At 49.4% G+C, this 20,322-nt stretch overlaps 1 protein-coding gene and 1 long non-coding RNA gene across 16 annotated transcripts in view; one reads left to right on the top strand and one right to left on the bottom strand.

Moving 5' to 3' along the window:
• FGFR2 (fibroblast growth factor receptor 2) overlaps positions 1–9,311 on the top strand; it is a 108,233-nt gene extending 98,922 nt beyond the window's left edge. For 14 of the 15 annotated variants that reach the window (XM_042960113.1, XM_042960112.1, XM_042960111.1 and 11 more), the window contains 4 exons: positions 299–369; positions 2,574–2,711; positions 4,357–4,462; positions 7,638–9,311. In XM_042960113.1, the coding sequence (XP_042816047.1) occupies positions 299–369; positions 2,574–2,711; positions 4,357–4,462; positions 7,638–7,802 (480 nt within the window). In that variant the 3' untranslated portion in view covers positions 7,803–9,311. Of the gene's footprint in view, positions 1–298; positions 370–2,573; positions 2,712–4,356; positions 4,463–7,545 lie in introns of all 15 variants that reach the window. The other variant, XM_015538794.2, reaches the window with a different exon arrangement.
• On the bottom strand, positions 91–2,312 carry LOC122231761. The gene is made up of 3 exons (XR_006208996.1): positions 2,107–2,312; positions 359–473; positions 91–241 (listed from the first exon to the last, which is right to left on the bottom strand). It is a non-coding gene; the product is annotated as an uncharacterized LOC122231761 (long non-coding RNA).
• Positions 9,312–20,322: the final 11,011 nt, after the last annotated feature.

Raw genomic sequence — 20,322 nt, 5'->3', positions numbered from 1 at the left:
AGACTAGAGCTTGGGAGTTTCTAGGTTAATTTTTGCCTAGAAGGTGGTCAGGATGTGTCTGTGTGCTAGGGAGAGAGATGGTCGTGAGAATCCAGAGAAATGGCATTTTATTCATGCGCCCAAATCTGCACCTTGCACGTTCTATCCAGGCCCTGCTGGAGCTGATTCCTTCTGCTCTCCTGACTGACCAGTGAAAATCATTAGCATCCGCTCTTCAGTGAGGCACAGCCTGCTGAGCTTGCTAAAGTAAATTGGGTTTAAGAGAGTGGCTGTTACATTTTTTTTCCCACACTTGCAGGGGCGACTTCCAGTCAAGTGGATGGCTCCAGAAGCCCTTTTCGATCGGGTGTATACCCACCAGAGTGACGTGTAAGTAGCTCCTTTTCTCTGGCTTCTCGCCATCGGGTTGCGTTGCAAAAAACACCGTGTTCACCGCTCTTGAGTCTTCGGTGCCTGCCGTATCTCACACGTTTCTGGAAGGTGCAGGAGCCGGCCTTAGAAAGGACGGATTTTATGGTAGGCTGGTGACCAATGCCGTGTTACTAATCTGCCCAGCTTCAAAGCGCACGCGGGAGGCGCACCGCAAAGCCACCTCTGGCCAGAGCGGAAGTGCCCCCCACCCCCCACCTTATTCACGGATGTGCGGCCTCAAAGCCGCTATCGAATTTGCCAAACTGGTGGCATGTTCTTTGCTCCCTGAAAGAAGGAATTTTGAAACTTCTCCTACTCGATGGTCATCTACCATACTTCCCCCCCCATCCTAGCTTTGCCCTGACAGAGGAACGCTGAGTGGGGCACGGTCTGCTCTGGTGATTTCCACGGGGCCTGATGGCTCTGTGTACCCTTTGAAAAAAATATCAGACCTTGTCTTGGCACCCTTGAGAACGTTAGAGAAACAGAGTGAACATTCTATACTATGTCCGTGATGGTAACACCTAAAAGTATTGTCAGGGTCAGGCTCCCAACTGATGTTGTCGACTTTTAGGTTTGGAAATGAGGTCGAACGATGTTCCCGTGGTGGAACGCTGGGTGGAAGGTTACAGAGCATCTCTCGGTACTGTTTCCCCCAAGGTCCCGTGAGTCTAGAATTCGTCCAAAATAAAAAGCTGAAATCAGTGGAGTTGTTTTTATTCGTGGGAGCAGGAGGACCCCCGGGGTGGGTGTTGATTCCCTGCCAGCACGGTCCCAGAAAGAAGGTGCCGGGGGCCCGTGTTTGCAGGGAGCCAGCTGCCCGCGTGGGGGTGCCACTCTTGCTCTGCACAGAACCGGGGAGAGTTTTCGTTTCTCACCCCAAACCTGAAACTCCTCCGGATAGAGTCAGTAGGGGTGTGTTTCCAGAGCCACAGTGACATAGGTAAATGCAGGAATCTCAGCTCGATTATGCCAGGAATTGTCAACATCCTGAAGGGGGCCCAGAAAGTCCAGCCGTGGGTCTCCGCAAGGTCAGGTGCACATGGTACCTTGTGAGTTGTTTTCAGATTCTTTTGTGGGAAACTCATCTCGGGCCTAGGATTCCTCCAACCTTTTTTTTTTTTTTCACGTTTTTTTTTTAATGTTTCTTTAGTTTTGAGAGCAAGCGAGAGAGAGAGAGAGAGAGAGAGAGACAGAGCACAAGCAGGGGAGGGACAGAGAGAGAGGGAGACACAGAATCCGAAGCAGGCTCTAGGCTCTGAGCTGTCAGCACAGAGCCCCATGTGGGGCTCGAACTCAGGAACGGTGAGATCGTGACCTGAGCTGAAGTCAGAGGCTTAACTGACTGAGCCACCCAGGCGCCCCCCCCCCTTTATTTTCTTTAAATATTTATTTTGAGAGCGAGCAAGAGAGAGGGGGAGGAGCAGAAAGAGAGAGAGAGAGAGAAAGCGAAAATCCCAAGCAGTCTCTGAGCCGGCAGCCTGGAGCCTGATGGGGGGCTAGATCTCATGAACCGCGAGATCATGACCTGAGCCGAAATCAAGAACCAGGCGCTTCACCACCTGAGCCGCCCAGACGCCCCAGGATTCCTGCATCCTAACCCCAGCCTGATGCTAACTTCCTTTCATGACCTTAGTAAATCAGGAACCGTTTGTGCCCTCAGATGCCCCACTGGCTGCACTGGGCAGCTGTTACCTCCAGCATTGGCTTGCTGGCCTTATTCTGTCAACTGCTCCTGCTGGGGGGTCAGGCACATGGGCCGGACGGCAGCATGAAGAGCTTTGCCGCTTCCGAGTCGAGATCCTCACGTGCGAACACTGCATTTAACATGAACAACTTCACCTGAGAGGGACGGAATCAGAACCCAACCACCCCAAAGCTCCACCAAAAAAAAAAAAAAAAAAAAAAAAAAAGACGGTTTACCATCACTCGCGTGTTGTCTGTTGATGGAAAATTCCTTGAGAACATCCCTCACATCATCATCACTTGGGGATGCTCCTTCGGGGCAGGAAGGCACATGTAGGATGAACTTCAGGAGGGCTCGGGTCATTTGTCTTTGAACATGAGAAGTGGGTGGGTGTTTATTTTCTTAACCGGGCACGTTGAGGGTTTTTGCGATTCGGGTGGGTTAGTAATAACCGTGTTTTCTCTCTCCTTTGCAGTTGGTCCTTCGGGGTGTTAATGTGGGAGATCTTCACTTTGGGAGGTTCACCCTACCCAGGGATTCCGGTGGAGGAACTTTTTAAGCTGCTGAAGGAAGGACACAGGATGGACAAGCCGGCAAACTGCACCAATGAACTGTAAGGGCCATTGTCTCTCTTGACGCTGTGTGGACCCGCCCCCCTCCATGCCAGGAACCCTTCTCCTGACTTACTTCGGGTTTTCTAAGGCCCCTGGTTTTCTGTACATGCTCTAAGAAGAGTTACTGCTGGAACTTTCTGGGCTCAATCCCAGAACTGCAGTAGATAGCCACACTGATAGCCATGACTGTCCCAGAGAAAGCACATTGACGTGTATGGAGTGAGCTTTAAATCACAGAGGGCATCAGGCTTGCGGGCCGAGGGCTCCTACCTTTGTAGAGTGATCTTCCTGGACCACTGTGCTATGTCCTACCGTTGTCTCTCCTCAGAGAGACAGGGAGAGATACGCCTGGCCTTTTCTCATACACAAGCTGGAAAGCCGTGGGGCTGCCCGCACGGAGTGGGGGATTAAAGGCCAGGATAGCTTTTCTTCACTGCGTGCACCGGCCTCCAGCACAGCCAGGGGGAATGGGTGTTTCCACAGCTTTGTGACCGCTGGAGATTGCCCTTACGATTGACGTGGGCCCCCATTTCCTTGGAGCAGGCTCGTGTCTGGTGACCTGTGTCATACCCACGGTTTAGCACAGAGAATTAAAAATTTGTCCAGGTGCTATCCTTGGAGCCCCAGGTCTGACTGGAAAACCATGAGCTGGTTTCTAGAAAAACCTAGCCCACACTTCAAGTGGAATTATGTTGTGTTTGTGACATGTGTCCTGTGCAGTAGAATCAGTGCTTTGAAAAGGAGGCTCTCTCTTCCCAACCCCCCAGGGTTAACTGAGAAGAGTGAGTGTCCCAGAGACTGTGGTCTATTGTGTATCGTTTCATGGGGATTTTATATCCGTAATCCCATGAGTACTTTTCACTGCACAGTGGACATCTGATGAATGGCCACATTTTATAGTATATTATATAAAGGTATTTATTGTGCTGCCTGTCATTCCTTTTGCTTTTTCTACTATAGAGGGTCTGTCGAAACCCATAATCAAGATAAGGCCTGGGACCCTGGGCCTGTCCAAGAGTTAATCAGGAAGTTAACGTGCAGCCCAGTGATGGCAGATTAATTCATAAAGACCTTACCTTAAAGTTGTGGTTTTCAGACTTCATTTAAAACAAACAAACAAACAAAATCTGAGGAAGCTTTGTCCTTGACAGTCATTAAAGTAAAACCCAAAGCGTGAGAGAGAAGATTCTCTGTGTAGTTGCTCTGGTCCAGGCAGGGGGTGGGGGCGGGAGGGGGTTGCCGGGGACAGACTGGAGACCCGGTCCCATAATAAGGCTTTTCCTGCCACGTCCCAAAGTGCCCTTGAAGGTGTGATACGCCTATGGGATGTCACTGTCACAGGAGCGCAGAACCCGGCAGTGAAGGCATCTCGACAAATGTCTGTCTTCATGGCATAGATACTGTCCTGAGACACTTTGGGTAAAGTGATGTTTTTGTAGCTCAGAGCGCCTTTCAGAGGAAACCAAGAGGTGAATTTGGTGGGGGCGGGGGGGGGGGGCAGTGCAGAGAACTGCCTTCTCATCTGGAAAGTTCTGATCCATTGTCATCACTTCGGACGTGTCTCCATAGCGCCTCTTAAAGCTGGCTTCTGGCCGGGCGCCTAGTACGTACAGAATGCATTCACCAGGAAATCCGTTTCCCCAGGTATATGATGATGAGGGATTGTTGGCACGCCGTGCCCTCACAGAGGCCGACGTTCAAACAGTTGGTGGAAGACTTGGACCGAATTCTCACTCTCACCACCAACGAGGTAAGAACCCCCCTTCCAGGAGCCCGCGGCCCTTTCTTGGGAGGCCGGTGCGGCGCTTTCAACGCAACCTCGCCCGCAGGAGGCTGCGCTGTGGTCGATCGTTTTCCCACGGGGCTCAGACAGAGTCAAAATCTCTGCGCCTCCTGAGTCCTGATTTTTCTCAGAGCGGACTCACGCAACCGGACCCTCCGCGAGGCTGCGCCTCTCTGGCTCTGGGGTGGTGGGTAGGAGAAGGGGGGAGGGGAGAGAAACGTCCGGCGGCAGCCTTTGGGCTTGCATGGGAGGGTGCGTGGGCCAGTTGGACTCCGCACCCTAGTCGTTAGTGGAGGAGCCGCCGATGGGCTCCCTTGGAAGCAGTGGACTGCCATCTGAGTTCCCGCACAACATACGCCCCTGTCCCTGTCCGCCGTGACCCTGTCCACTAATGGCGTGTGGCCTCTATCCCCGGGTGTGTGAATGCACACACAGTTTTCCTCTAACGGGCGACTTGCGATTTTTTTTTAATTTTTTTATTTATTATTGAAAGACAGACACAGAGCATGGGCAGGGGAGGGGTTGAGAGATGGAGAGACACAGAACCCCAAGCAGGCTCCGGGCTCTGAGCCGTCAGCACAGAGCCGGACGCGGGGCTCGAACTCACAAACCACAAGATCATGACCTGAGCCGACGTCAGTCGCTCAACCAACCGAGCCACCCAGGCGCCCCTTCGGCTTGCGATTTTTTAAGTGAAAACTTGTATTTTTTGTCAAGATATTTTTTCTATAAAATATTTCTAGTCTGTACCAGTAAAAGAAACACCCCTCACTGTCCGAATGCAGTCCGGGCAGTGCCTGCTTCAGCAAGCAGACAGAGAGTGGTCTGTATGGTTGTGGAAAATGTATGATCTGAGCAGGAGAGAGCATAAAACCCAGCAAGGCCAGAAAACCCCCCATGAAAAAACTGTTCATGAACGAATTGGAGACATTCAGTGAGGGTACAGAGAGCAGTCTTCCCTCCGAACGAGAAAAAAAACCTCCCCCAAACCCACAGTTGTCTTACCAACAGCAACGAAAGCTTAAAATTGCTTAAATAAAAATAATACATTTAACGTATTTTTAAATAATACATTTAATAGTATGGGAATGATTTTTTCAAAAAAGAAATAATCCGAAGCCTTAAGCCAGCAACATTATCTTGTGCGTCTAACTGTAGCTGATAAAAGGAGAGATTGCATTTAAATGAATACAGCTGACCTTCAGAAGTTGAAAGGAAAGGAATAGTTCAAGGGGGGGGAAAAAAAGCAACTTTCTTCTCCTGCCAAAATTGTTGTTTCTAGTGTAAGTTCCTTTAACCCTAGACTTGGACTCCACTGATATTCCTATTTTTTCCCCTATCAGATCTGAACATTTATGGCTGCATGTAGCAACTGGGACAGCACTAATGTTCCATTTTAATGGTCCTGCGTCTATGCTCTGTGCTACTTTATTTATATATTTATATTTAAAGCGGGCCCATTCATGCTGAAATTTACATCTAGCATCCTAAAATAAAGCAGAATGCCATATTGTCTAACGGATATAAAAATCGAAGTTTCTTTCCTTCTGAAAATCATTACCATATGCTGGAGAAAAATGGTTCCATTTAGGACAAAATTTCATTTTTATCATTGTAAGCAAAAAGTTCTCTTTTGATGTGGTGGGCGTGTTTGTTTCCAGTTGTGCGGTTAATGCTGATGTTGTTGGAACTTACACATCCCCCATTCTCGGATGGGGGTTCTTTTCTTGCCAACCCTGGTGATGAATTATAGCGGTTTATTTTTTTTAATTTAAAAATTTTTTTTTTTTTTTTTTTTTTTGGTCTTTTAAAATGTATAGTCGCCAACATTCTGTGGGCTCTTTTCTGATAACACGGGGGCTGGTTGTGCTGTGGTCTGCACTTTTTGTCTCCCCTCAGCAAAACCGCCTGTCCTGGAATGTCACTGGCTTGGGGGGGTGTGAGCAGAACGGCCCCAGTGTGTGAGCCCAGCGGGGGCAGCGAGGCCCGGCTGTTTCCCCGTTTAGAAATCTTCCCATAGTTTGCAGAGCGGGGGTCTGCAAACCTCGTCAGTAAAGGGCCAGATAGTAAATATTGTCATCATTGTGAGCCAGACCGCCTCTGTTGGCAATGTTCAGTCCTGCCATCAGGGTGAGAAAGCACTTACGGACGATGCGTAAATGAGTGTCTGTCTTCCGGATAAAACTTGGTGGACCCTAACATTGAAATTTTGGGTGAATTTTATGTCATTTTATATCATTTTAATGCTATGAGATACTATTCGTCTTTTGATTTCCACCGCCCCCCCCCGCCCCGCCCCCCCCCCAACCATTGAAAAATGTTAAAAAACCATTTTTCGCTCATGGGCCATACAAGACCAGGCAGTGGACTCAGAGCCTACCATAAGTCGGAGGAAATGTTATCCTGGGTCACCCCGGGGAGCTCAGAAGAGCCCTTTTTGAATTTCAAACTTTTCTTTAACAGTCCATTATGGATTGAACATGCACGAGTCTATCCGAGCCTTTTCTGAACCTGTTTACATTTTCAACTCAGAGGGCTTCTGAGAGTGATGATTACATCTGTGAAATTACCCGCTGAAGGGAGACATATTCCCCTTAAATGATCCTAGAAACTGCAGGAGTGAAATGTAATTCGTAAAATAAATATTCATGGTCTCAGCTATTTAAAGGGGTCCCAGGAGTCCACAGCACATTATGTTTTTGTCATTTTGCCGGGGCTCGAATTTGACCCGGGTGCTCTCTCTCGAGGAGGCACATAGTAGCCAGCCGCTCGCCCGGGGTCTGTGCCAGTGGAATTGACCGGTCGGCACCTCCTTCTTATCAGCTGGGTTTGGGCGTTCCCTGCTTGCCCATAGTTCAGTCACGATGGGTTGTAAGAGAAAAGTCGAGGGCAGCCTGGAGTAAACCTAGTTGGGGTCTCGAGGAGGTCTTGGTGGGACCCGGGTGGGGGCTGGACCTCTGGAATCTTCAAGGGGCGCCCCTGTCCTGTCCCCGCTATCGCGTCTCGAGAGCCTGCGTGTGAAATAAAAGTCTTCTCTTCCCTTCTTTCAGGAATACTTGGACCTCAGTCAACCTCTCGAACCGTATTCACCTTGTTATCCTGACCCAAGATGAAATAAAACGTCTCTCTTCCCTTCTTTCAGGAATACTTGGACCTCAGTCAGCCTCTCGAACAGTATTCACCTAGTTACCCTGACACAAGGAGTTCTTGTTCTTCAGGAGACGATTCTGTTTTCTCTCCGGACCCCATGCCTTACGAACCATGCCTTCCTCAGTATCCACATGTAAACGGCAGTGTTAAAACATGAACGGGCTTGTCCTTCTGTCCCCAGACAGGACGGCACCGAGAACCTAGCCACACTGAGCAGGGAGGCCACGCCCCCGGGAGCTTGCTGTCTCCGCTTGTATATATGGATCAGAGGAGTAAATAATTAGAAAAGTAATCCGCACACGTGTAAAGAGTGTATACAGTTGGAAACTTGTAACCTTCACCAGGAGAAGAAGAATGTTTCTGGGGCAATCGACTTGTCCGTGGGCCACCACGCACCCATGACCCACTGTGGGTACTGGCTGTGGACCAGTTGGACTCAAGGCAAACGTATGTTCTGCCTTCCTTGTGAATTTTGTAATAATTGGAGAAAATATATGTCAGCACACACTTACAGAGCACAATTGCAGTATATAGGTGCTGGGTGTATGTAAATATATTCAAATTATGTATAAATATATATTATATATTTACAAGGAATTATTTTTTGTATTGATTTTAAATGGATGTCCCAATGCACCTAGAAAAATTGGTCTCTTTTTAATAGCTATTTGCTAAATAAATGCTGTTCTTACACAGAATTTCTTAATTTTCACCGAGCAGAGGTGGAAGGATACTTTTGCTTTCAGGGAAAATGGTATAACATTAATTTATTAATGAATTGGTAATATACAAAACAATTAATCATTTATAGTCTTGTGTTTTTGTTTTTTCGTAATTTAAGTGGCATTTCTATGCAGGCAGCGCATCGGACTAGTTAATCTCTTGCTTGGACTTAACTAGTTATCAGATTCTCTGACAAGAGAAATATTTACCGAATATGACTAATTTGGGGAAAATGAAGTTTTGATTTATTTGTTTAAACTCTGCTGTCAGATGATTGTTCTTAAACCACCAAAATGCCGATAGTAAGCGAACCCCATTAATAAGAAAGTATTTTGTTTTGCTGTGCAGCCCTGTCACTGGGCCCATGGATCATGTAACTGGACTTCCCAAGACAAATGGTACCAGCGCTCTCTTAAAAAGATGCCTTAATCCATTCCTCAAGGATGGACCTTAGTTGAGCTGATAGCAGAATGTACTTCTCTCTGGCAGCTGGACTTCTGCCTGAGTCGCACGTTAATCAGATTAGCCTGTATTCTCTTCGGTGAATTTTGATAATGGCTTCCAGATTCATTGGCGTTAGAGCAGCCTCTTAGAGTCTTAACATCTCATCGTAGAAATTGAACGTTGAGTTGTTCTGCTGATAGTTTGGGGGATACTTCCATCTTTTTAAGGGATTGCTTCCGTCTAGTTCTGGCAGGACCTCGCGGAAAGATCCAGCCTGATACCCGTGTCAGACACGATGTCGCCGTGTTGTTGGTTCTGTATTCAAGTATCGTGTTTTGCTTTGGAAACACCTACTCACTTTGCTATAACCATGCAACATGAATGCAGATTACACTGATTCTATTTGTTATGGAATTGGAGAAAGTATTTAATAAAGCCTGTTAATTTTTATACTGACAATAAAAATGTTTCTACAGATATTAATGTTAACAAGACAAAATAAATGTCACGCAGCTTATTTTTTTAATACTCTTGTCTCACCAAATGGTTTCCTGTGCTTGGAGGGGTGTCGACTCGGTGCCGTTCGGTGGGATTGCACGAAAGCCAGAGCCGGGAAGGCTCGTTGTTGGCTACAAACCGGTGATGAATTGTCAGAGGGGTTGGCTGAGACCAGCAGAACCTGGGACACTGAGACCGGTGGATCCAGTGGAAAATCAGGGGAAGCTGGTTTATGTTCTGGCTCTGTTGCTTCTTAGGGCCCCAAAGATGTCCTTGTAGCTTTGTGGGCCCTAGTTTCTCCCAGAAGAGCAAACGGGGGATGGCACGGGTGAGAGCTTTGCAAACAGGGACGTGGTGTTGTAAGGATGCCAGGTGCTGAAAAACGTATTCAGAAGGTAGGGACACTGGGGAGGGACCTTGAAACCTCTTAGGCTGGCTTCCCCATGATGTACGGAGAGGAGAGTTTGCTTCAGCATTTCAAAAAGATAGCCTGAACAAATTTTAAAATGATTTGACCTATTTCCATGCCACCAAGAATCTGAAGAGGGAAATGGTGTTCTTCCTGCTAATAACGTGCAAATTCTATGACTCAAGCTCTCATTATACCTGCCTGCCAGCCTCCGTAGCAGGAAAGGGAGACAAAACTAGTCTGACTTCTCCCAAACTTCAGCCATGCTTTCGGAGCCTTATGGTTGAAAAGTGCCATGTTTGGGGCCTTCATTGTGTTTGAGGCCATTAGTGGACCGAGGGTCTTACCGGCTATCTGGAGGGTGGCCTACCGGCCTGGTTCTGCGTTTGCCAATCTCCCGTGCTCCCCACCATCGGTCATCAGCAGAGCAGAGTTGTAATCCCACCCAAGAGAATGGGACTTCAGAAACTAATTGGAAGCAGCTTTTAATTACGTGTGTACAGGAGGATTATTCTGCAGCCCACTGGGCATTGTCACAGGAGTGGGGGGACCCCCTTGGCCCGGGCTGAGGGCTAACTTACTGGTGCGGCACGCGTGTTTGAAGCTGGGTGCTGCATCCGTAAGAGTCCTTCTCTGTGAAGATCGATGGCGTGCATTTTATGCCTTTGGGACTAAAGGGGCAGTTTATGGCTTTTTAGTCGACAATGGAGATTCGAATCCCATACTGGCTATTGGCCATTTTGATTTTTGAATTATTTCGAGAGATTTGTCATCGAGGGAAAGATGGCAGAATGGTCCATGAGAAGGATGAGAAATACTTCTTTTTTTGAGCCCTGCCCCAAATAAACAGATGGAAGCAGGGTATGATAGCAATCCTGGAGCTTCTGGTCCCCCCCCCCACCGCCCCCCACCAGACCCAAGGAAAGCAATGGAAATTAGTTGAACCACAGTGTGATTGCCATCATGATGTGAGACCAGTTCATTTACAAAGAAACAAAAGTCTCGGACACCTCCGTGAGAGGTGGGTCGTCCCTGGGCCTGCCATCTCCAACTGGGAAGGGTGTGGTCAAGAGGCTGCCTCGGAAAGTAGCTGGTGGTGGGGTCAGGCAGGGTGGGGAGGATAGAGTGGGGCGGAGAGATGGGGCCTTCTGGAGGGTTCTGTGGATTCCCTTGGGACTGGGTACACTTCTGCCCTGTTAAGCCTCTCAATCCTTTACCTCAGGGAGCTTCCCTCCACACAGGAACCTAAAACACGCAGTTACAAACCTCTGGCAAACTTGCACAGCCATGCATTGAGGACCCAGCCACCATTCTGGAAACAGGAAGTTGGTCCACTAGCTTGAACCGTACAGTTAAGCCTCCAGAAGGGTGGCATACAGAGGTCCCCACAATTACAGATTAGGAACTGGAGGTTCCTGAGCGTGGCATGGCTGGGAATGGTCTAAATAAGGCTGCAGCCTTGCACAGTACTGGAGAGAGACGGTGATAGACTGAGACAGAATGGATTCATTTATTTCTTAAAGCCGGGTGATGTTGGGCAAGTCTTGGATTCTATGGGGACTTTGATTTCCTCGACCGTAGGACTAGTTAACCACCAGCCTCGCGGTCCCGCAGTGAGGGCTACCTAGAGGAACTTAGCTCAGCTCCGGCACACCAACCTCAATAGTGTCCTTCTAAGAATTTGTTTTTGTACCTTTGTGATTTTTTTTTCCTAGTGTATTCACAAGGTTGTGCAACCATCGCCCCCTAATTCCAGAACGTTTTCATCACTTCAAAAGGAAGCCCTGCCCCAATGAGCAGCCACTTCCCATTTCCCTTTTCCCCTGAGCCCTGCAACCCTCGATCTGCTTCCTGTCTATGGATTTGCCTATCCTAACCATTTCACAGAAACGGGATCGTAGTCCAATACATGGTCTTTTGTGTTTGCCTTCCTTCACTTAGCATGGTATTTTCAAGATTCACCCATTTTGTAGCATCTATCGGTAATTCCTTTTTATTACCAAATCCTATTCCACTGTGTGGATATATACACATTTCGTTTTTCCGTCCGTTGGTTGATGGACCTTTGGTTTCCACTGTTTGCCTACCAGGAAAAGTGCCGCTATGAACATTAGCGTACAAGTGTTTGTGTGGACATAAGTTTGCATTTCTCTTGGGTGTATACCTAGCAGTGGGATCCCTGGGTCACACGGTAACTCTGTGTTTAACCTTTCGAGGAACTGCCAGAGTGTTTCCACAGCGGTTGCACTATTTTACATGCTCGCCAGCAATGTATGAAGGTTCTCGTTTCTGTATATCCTTGCCAACATTTTTATTGTCCGTATTTTTTATTATAGCCATCCTAGTGGGTGCCAAGTGTCTTCCTAAGAATGTAATAGCCGAGGAGATCCCCCCCAGATCATGAGTGAAAGATACAGAATACCTTACTGGGTTCTCTAGAACAAAATAATTGGCCTGGCTTTTGCACTTCTAAAATGGCCAAGATCGGTGAGAGGGCTTCAGTGGAGGCTCATGGAGCAGAGGGTGCTGAGAAATCGATCCTTCTCTTTTTCCTCTTGGCCGAGAAAGGAAGGAAGCTCGGCCACGGGCTGCAGAAGGAGAGACCTGCTTCCTGGCCGGAATCCTTGAGTGCGTCTCACGTCCCCAGTTTTACACCAAACGAAGTCTGGGGGACTTGAGCGATCCATTGGGACTGATTCATGCACCATTACTTATGTATGCGCACGGGAGCCCTCCTTATCCAGCCAGCGTTTTGATGTTATTTATTTTTTGATGTTTTTAAAGATGAAAGCAAAGTTTATCTTCTCTCACATTTCATCCCCAGGAAGCCTTGAAATGACTTGGCCGGGCACGGACTGCAGGAGCCCTTCCACGTCTTATGTGACGTTCTGGAATGGGGCCCTTCTTGTGTCCTTTTTGCCTCAGGGTTCAGGGGGTTTTGATGGGCTGCTCCAAATTGCCTCTCAGTCCTGGCTCAGAGGTCACACGAGGTGCTGTGGAAAGAAGACAGTGGATAGGACAACAATCCGCGCTGACCACCTTGCCACTATCTCCCATTAGCTCAGGACCTTTGAAATAAAAGGCAGTGGGTTTCTTCTAATTTGCAAATCTGAATCCTAGAGTATGTAGCAGTTGAGTGGCAGAATTGGGTTTAAAATACGTATGCAGGTGAGTGATCTTTCCTCCTATGGCTCAGAACACTGCCTCCTTCCGGGCTGTGTCTTTTTAGTTTCTTTCTCTCTTTTTAATTCCTTAGTTGGGGTCATTTAACCGAATCCTGCCTGTATCCCTTTCAAGTCAAAGTCTGTAGCATGATGTATTTGGAAAGGGACAGAGAACCTCGATGGATTTATAAATTAAGAATAGAGGAGGAAACGTATTCTTCTTCCGGAAAGGGATGATAAGTGATCTCTCTCAAATGATTGTTGAATTAAATAAGACTTTACCTGGGAAGCACTGAACACAGTGCCTGCTGTGTGGCCTTCAAATATTAGCAGCAGTTTATGCTTATATTTATCATCTTTCTACAGATACAGATGTAAACATACACATAGATGTAGCTACAAGGTCAGAGAAGTATAAATATGTATATGTATTTACAATTACTACTGAAGAAACTGATTCATGAAATTGCTAGGCAGTTGTGAATTTCATGAGGTCTCCCCCCACTTCCCTGAACAAACATCATTTAACTTTTACGTTTGTAAAGATGACCAAAAATTCTAAAAATGAAATTATGCTTACAGCACTCAACCTGTTATGGTCCCCTTTTTAGTTTGATTTTTTTTTTTTTAAGTTTTATTTATTTTTCAGACAGAGAGGGCAGGGGAGGGGCAGAGAGAGAGGGAGACACAGAATCCCAAGCAGGCTCCAGGCTCTGAATTGTCAGCCCAGAGCCCGACGCGGGGCTCGAACTCACTAACTGTGAGATCATGACCTGAGCCGAAGTTGGACGCTTAACCGACTGAGCCACCCAGGCGCCCCTATGCTCCCCTTTTTAAACAAGAATTTGCTCTCTAAACCTTGCCAGGCAATGCCCTGTATGAGCTTTAAGGGACGAGTCAACGTGTTAAGAACTGTAGGGACCAAGCTGGTGAATGGTTTAAGTACCACGGTCTGAAAGACCAGAAGTAAAAGTTTGGGAGGGTTTTTGCAAGGGAAGCTCCTTCCTAGCCTTGTATGTGATGTTGTTACAAGCAAATCAAAATGGGTCCTGTGACAAAAGGAAATATCCTGTGGACAAAACAGAGAAGGCCTGATGCGTGTTCTACCGGGGTTGGGATTGTATCATTTAGGGGCTGTCCCCCTAAATCTACGGGAATTATGAAATTAACATTGTTACCCAACAGGTTTGGAGAGATTGAAATACGCACTGTTCCATGGGGGAACTTCATTAAGAGTTCTGGTTGACTCCAACATATCTCCTTCCTACAGCGCGTACTGGGAGAATGGAAATGAGAGAGGACGGCCGGATAGTTTGCTCTGCAGACCGAGAGCCGCCCTTTAGTTATGCCGTGACTTGATCGGCCGCCTCTTCTGGAAAAAGGCTAAGTGTATCTTTGCATACACTAACCCAGCGGGAGAGGAAGAAAGAACCTAGTTTCCTTCCTGGCATCATCCTTACTCCCCATGAGACTAGCCCTTTGGTTGCTTTGTATTGGATTTAGATCTGACCAAAATGCAGACGCTCCTGGTTTATTGCTGGCCATCACCCAGTAGCTGCCAGAGCTGTGAAGGAAGAAGGCAAAGGCAAAACACTAAATCACAAAAGGGCAGCGGTGTCACTGGGGCTGCAGGTGTGGTTAGTGGGAGAGCTTTCCTGCTCTTGAGTGGATCCGGTGGGGGGTGGGGGGGACAAATTGTGGCCCACAGACCAAATCGGGGCTACCACCTGCTTTTGTACCACTTGTGAGCTGTAAGGGAGAGTTTTATGTTTTTAAATGGTTGAGAGAAAATAAAAAAGACGTATCTTGCGACGTGTGAAAATTATATAAAACTCAAATTTCAGGCCATAAATAAAGTTTTATTGGAACACAGACACGCACGTTCATTTATGCATCGTGGACAGCCGCCGTAGCTCTGTAACAGCAGTTGGATCGTTTCGACAAAAACCCCACGGCCCAACAAGGCTTGTGGGCAAGGACAGTAGCAGGTAACAAGGTCCTGAAATTGGGTGATGCATGTGAGAATAGGGTCCACTTGAAAGAGGCCCGGGGGTGGGAATGAAAGTCATGAAAAACACCCTTTGGCGAAGCAGGGTGTTTTAAGATCCTTTGCAGACAGTGAGTGGCCAACGTGATGTGTCTAAACGAGCCTTCCTGGCGCCCTTTCTTCCCAGGAGCTCCGTGTAGCAACATGCCCAGTGTTGCCACAGAGATCCATAGACCGAAGGCTAAATAGCGTGGCTCTTCCAGAAGGAGGGAAGGTGAGAGGTTGACATTTGGATTTGAATGAGGCTTGTTTGGCGGGAAGTAAATCTGATCTCTTCCAGCTAAGGAGCACCTCTGTGCCTCGGCAGGACCGGTTTGAGGGGGCAGGATGGCCCTCTTTACAATCCTGTGAGAAGGCCTTATTAGCCATCACTCTGGGGTTCTTGTGTGCAGATTTTCATGGGAGAGCTGGTGGGCACACATCCTCATCCAAACTCCTCTCTGCACACAAAGGCAATCCCAGGACAGACCCTGTTGGGTCTGCCTTGGCTCACCTGCACACATAATTATGACTTCTGCTTCCCAAGAACCGGAAGGTCAGATGGCTGAAGACTTGACGTGACAGGGTCACTTGCCCCGAACATCAGCACACAACTCCCCCACGTGAAAAATCTGGGCGAAAAAATCTACCTATGCAATAAATGCGTACAGGTAACAGACGCTGGTAGTAACAATGCATAGATCTGGTTTCAGCTTTCCCCTTGTCTTCCGAATGAAGGTGAAAGCGACTCAAACACTAAGCCCTTTTTTTTCTGACCCCAAAGCAGGTGAGCTTAGTCAAGTGCAGGCGTACCTCGCTGCTTTGGGCAAGCTGAGCCTCTGGCAGATCCCCAGATGAAAGCCTAGACCCTTTTCAAAGACTGGGGCGAGTGTGAGGGAGAATGCAAGGGTGTAAGTGTGGTCCCTTGAAAGGTACGCCTTGTTGGCCTGGCCTGATTTACATGGCACCCGTAGACCCAAGGAAAACCCGAGAAGGGGCCCCCGGGCAGCGGCCGGGCGGGTATGTGTGGTTGAATGTGCGCACATGCACCGTGGTAGACCAGGCTTTCAGGGCTTTTCAGGACAATAAAAACATTCAGAATTCCCCCTGGTTATTTAAGATCTCCAACATGACTCAAGGGCATCTTCAAGACTTTGGGGCAGCTCCGCACCTACAGGAGAGAACGCGAGCTATTAAGAAAGAAGGGGCTGGCCGGGGTGGCTCCAGAATTTCTTCATTGGATGAGTTGAGGGTCTAGAGTTGGCACGGGAGGGGGTCTGGGGACTCAGGGAAGTGATTCGGAGCCACTTGTGCGTAGCAAGCGTGCTGCTTTTATGCAAATCCAGTGGCTCTGTTGTTTTTGCTGCCTTTGAGGGGTTGGAGATCGGGAGGGTCACAAGCTCCCCAAGCCACCCCACCCTGCCCCCCACTACCGAGAGTTCTTGCTAGCCCGAGCGGTTTCCTTTGCAAGCCCTTCTCCCCAGCAGTCCACCAGAACCGCGTTCTGACCTCTCCTGACCACCCCACCTCCCCCCCCTCGCAGGCAGGAAGGGACGCAGAGTATGACAAGGAGCCATGGCTGCTGGGTCCAGCTCCACACGATGAACGCAGAGCAGTGTGTGTCCTGGAAGGTGAAACGCTATCAGAGTTTGTGCAAAGGGAGGCTCCGGTGGAGTGTTTAACTTAGCTCCCATGAGGCAGTTGCTTTGACATTTGGTGGAGCCAAGGGTCAAGGTGCATTCTGGAAACTCGTAGCCACACGCTGCTTCTGGGGGAGGAAAGGCTGGTTGGGCAGAGTTGGCATTTAGGTAAGAAGAAAAGGGGACCATGCCTTCCAGAACGGCTTGGGGCGCCTGGGTGGCTCAGTTGGCTAAGCTTCCACCTCTTGAACTCAGTTTAGGCCTTGATCTCGGAGTCGTGAGTTCAAGCCCCACACTGGGCTCTGTGCTGGGCACCAAGCCAGCAAGCAATGGCTCTTTAAGCCAGTTTGTCAAGTTGCTTTGTCAGGGGATGACCTCGGAACATTTTCTAGGCTCATCCTACCGCCTTCCACCAAACTGGCCAGCTGCAAGTTATGTACGATGGGCCCAGTCCCCCGCTAGGGATTGGAGGGTATATTAGTTCCTATCCATTGTTAAAATAGTCCTGTAGGGTGTTATACATTCCTATGGCTGCTGTAAAAAATTGCCACAAACTTGGTGGCTTAACACAACAGAAGTTTATTCTGTGGCCGTTCTGAGGGCCAGGGTCCCAAATCAAGGTCTCAGCAAGGGAAGAATCTGCCTTTGCCCCTTTCTGCTTCTGTTGGCTCTAGAAATTCCTTGGCTTGTGGCTGTGTCGCTGTCTCTGTCATCACGTGGCCCTCTTCACTCCTCTTCACGTATGTCTCTTCTCTGTGTGTCTCCGATGACGTCACTTGTCATCAGATGTAGGGACACCATATGATTCAGGACGATCTCATCTTGAGACCCTTGATTTCACGATACCTGCACAGGCCCTATCTCCCCAAAAGTTCACACTCGTGGGTTTCAGGGGTTGGGACGTGGATGTATTTGGGGGGGGGGGGCGGCAGGCACCATGCAACATGTTTCAAGAGCGGGGCCTTGGTGGCTTCTTCACATAATTTTACAATCAGGTTGACAGGGAACAAGGCTGGCACTCATTAAATCATTTGCTGGGAGCTTCAATTTTATCTAAGGGCTTTCCGGTATGCTGGGCACTGGCTACGCGAGAGCAGTAAAACCCATTCCCTCCCTGGCCCTGCTGAGAAGGGAACGAAGCTGGGAGGGAGGAGGGTTCACAACGCTCCTCTGAGGCAGGTGCGGGGGTCAGTCAGCTCGTTCACAGTCACACCGTTGCCCCAGGGAGAGCGGGGGTCCATATCCGGCAGGCTGGATGCCAGAACTGGGAGTCTTCTCGACGCCTGCACCTCTGGCAACCGCCCCCCCCCCAGTCAGTCCCTCCCTGATGGGTGAGATTTGGGTCAGGGGGCCGACCCACACCTGACCTTCTTGAAGGATAGAGCACGCTGAGGAAGGTGAGTGATCTGGGTCAAAGGAACACTTGAGGGTCATTCTCTGGTGGACAACGGCAATAGGTACAGCCCCCCCCCCTTCCTTCCCCCCACCCCCCCCCCGGCCAAGGGAGGGAAGCAGAGAGCAAATATGTCCGTGTGAAAGTCAGGATTTTTTAAAAAAACATCTTTTTAACATTTATTTATTTTTGAGAGAGAGAGCAGGAGCAGGGGAAGGGCAGAGAGAGAGGGAGACACAGAATCCAAAGCAGGTTCCAGGCTCTGAGCCGTCGGTACAGAGCCCGAGGCGGGGCTCGAACTCACGAACCGTGAGATCGTGAGCTGAGCCGAAGTCGGACGCTTAACCGACGGAGCCACCCAGGCACCCCTGAAAGTCAGTTTATAAGGGAGAAAAATGGTTCCCTGAGCTGACTGGGGCAGCCCTCAGCCCTGGTCTCTGTGGAATGGGAACAGGATCCCTTGAAGGCTCCCTGGAGATGGAAGAGATTTGGGGTGGGGGGCGGTTAGGCCTGAAAAGTGAGGGGTAAGGGCGACGCGATGAAGCACCCTGGCTGGTGACCGGCCACCGTGGGGTTGCCCTCTCTCCCTCTTCTCCCGAGTTGATGTCTGTCTTAGCTCCGGCGGCCACAACAAAATAGCACAGACTGGGCGGCTTAAACTGCCGAGATTCATTTCACACAAGTTGTGGGGTCTGGAACTCCAAAATCGGGGCTTACAGCTGATTTGGTTTCTGGTAAGAGCTCTCTTCCTGGCTTGTAGCTGGGCGCCTTCTCCGTCCTCCTATGGCCTTTCCTCAGCGCCTGGGCAGAGAGGGGCGGGGTGGGGAAACAGAGAGAGACGGGGGAGAGAGAGGGGCGAAGGAGTTGGGGGGAGAGAGAGGGGTGGGGGAGGTGGATGCACTCTCTTCCTCTTCATATGAGGCCACCACAGCCATGGGATGAGGTCCTTACCTTCATGACTCTATTTACCTTTAATTACCCCCCCCCAAAGGCCCCATCCTCCAAATACAGTCACGTTGGGGAACAGGGCATCAACATGGGAGTCTGGGAGGGACGCAATTCTGTCCACGGCAGCTCTTTTCTCCCCCTTTCTCTCCTTGTCTTCCTGGCCTCCCGTGCAGCCCCCAGACACCATCCAGCAGACGGGCTGGATTTGTGCACAGACCACAGCCAGGGCCGTAGGCTCGACTTTGTCTCTCCAAGCCGGTGGAGAGGCCTCTGAGCGGCCATGGGCTTCAAGGCCAAAGCTGGCATCTCCGGCCCACCGTCACTGTCCAGAGCACAGGGAGATCCCTGACCTTCAGGTGGAGTGGGGAGAGGTCATAGGTCATAGTGTGCCCAGGCAGCCCGGCCCAGCGGAGTTGAGAAGCCACACGTCAAGCCCAGCTTGGCCCTCCCCAGCCATATGGCCCTGGGGAAGCCACCTGGTCCCGTGGAGCCTCAGGTTGTCATCTACAGCATCGGGGCAACCTTCTAAGCCGTGGCCCCGGCTCCCTGACACAACTGTTGTCAGATAACTTTGGGAAAACTCTGGCAAGAGGCAAAACACGGTATGGGTCTAAAGGGTAACTGCCAGCGTGTGTATAAATAAGAACCCCCTGGGCCTGGGCCTGGGCCGCAGAGAAGATGCTTCTGCCCAGACCCAGGTTCACGGTTGAGCTTCAGGCACAAGGGAGCAGAGTCTTGGGGCCCCGTCAGCGCACACGCCTTGGGAAGTGGCTCTCGGTGTAGACACGGCATTGGCCGTTTCTCCGTGTTCTGGCTGTTCGAGGCGGATGGTTCTGGAGAAGCCCAGTTATCTCAGGGCACAGGGGATTTTCATGTTCTCTGGAGACAAAATCGTGCTTGCTGTGTCTTCTCTGATGCCAGGGTGCCCCAGGGATGAAGGTGGCCCCTGCAGATGTCAGATAGACCATATTCCGTCTTTTTCCGTGTCTGGGCTTCTGAGAGAAAATACCATCAAAGAGAAGGGAGAAAGACCCACTTTGTTTCCAGGTGGCGAATCTGGTTTGTTTTTAAACTGATGTATGTAGGAGGGTGTGCTATTTGGTTGAAGAAAGTCTTTTAAAACTAGAGTGTGGTCCAGGACTGGGTTGAGTGCTCGCCACTGTCTTTACGTGCCAGGGAAGGTATAGAAGACACAGGTGATGGCCTGTCTTTTAACAGAGATGCTCACCCTTGGATTCTTATTGCCTAGCAAAAATACTCTTTCCTTACAGAGACCAGCCTCAGTTTACCACGGCCTTCTACTTGCTGTGTGACCTTGGGGAAGACGCTTAACACTTCTGAGCCTCCATTTCCTCATCTTCGAAACATACACCAAGAACTGCACGAGGGCACTAGCTTACAGCCTTCTTGTGAGGATGGGGAGCAGAGAGTG

This window comes from Panthera tigris, chromosome D2, assembly GCF_018350195.1.
Source record: "Panthera tigris isolate Pti1 chromosome D2, P.tigris_Pti1_mat1.1, whole genome shotgun sequence".
Lineage (NCBI taxonomy): Eukaryota > Metazoa > Chordata > Mammalia > Carnivora > Felidae > Panthera > Panthera tigris.
Note: the sequence above shows the minus strand (reverse complement) of the source record. Positions and strands in the feature narration are given on the sequence as shown.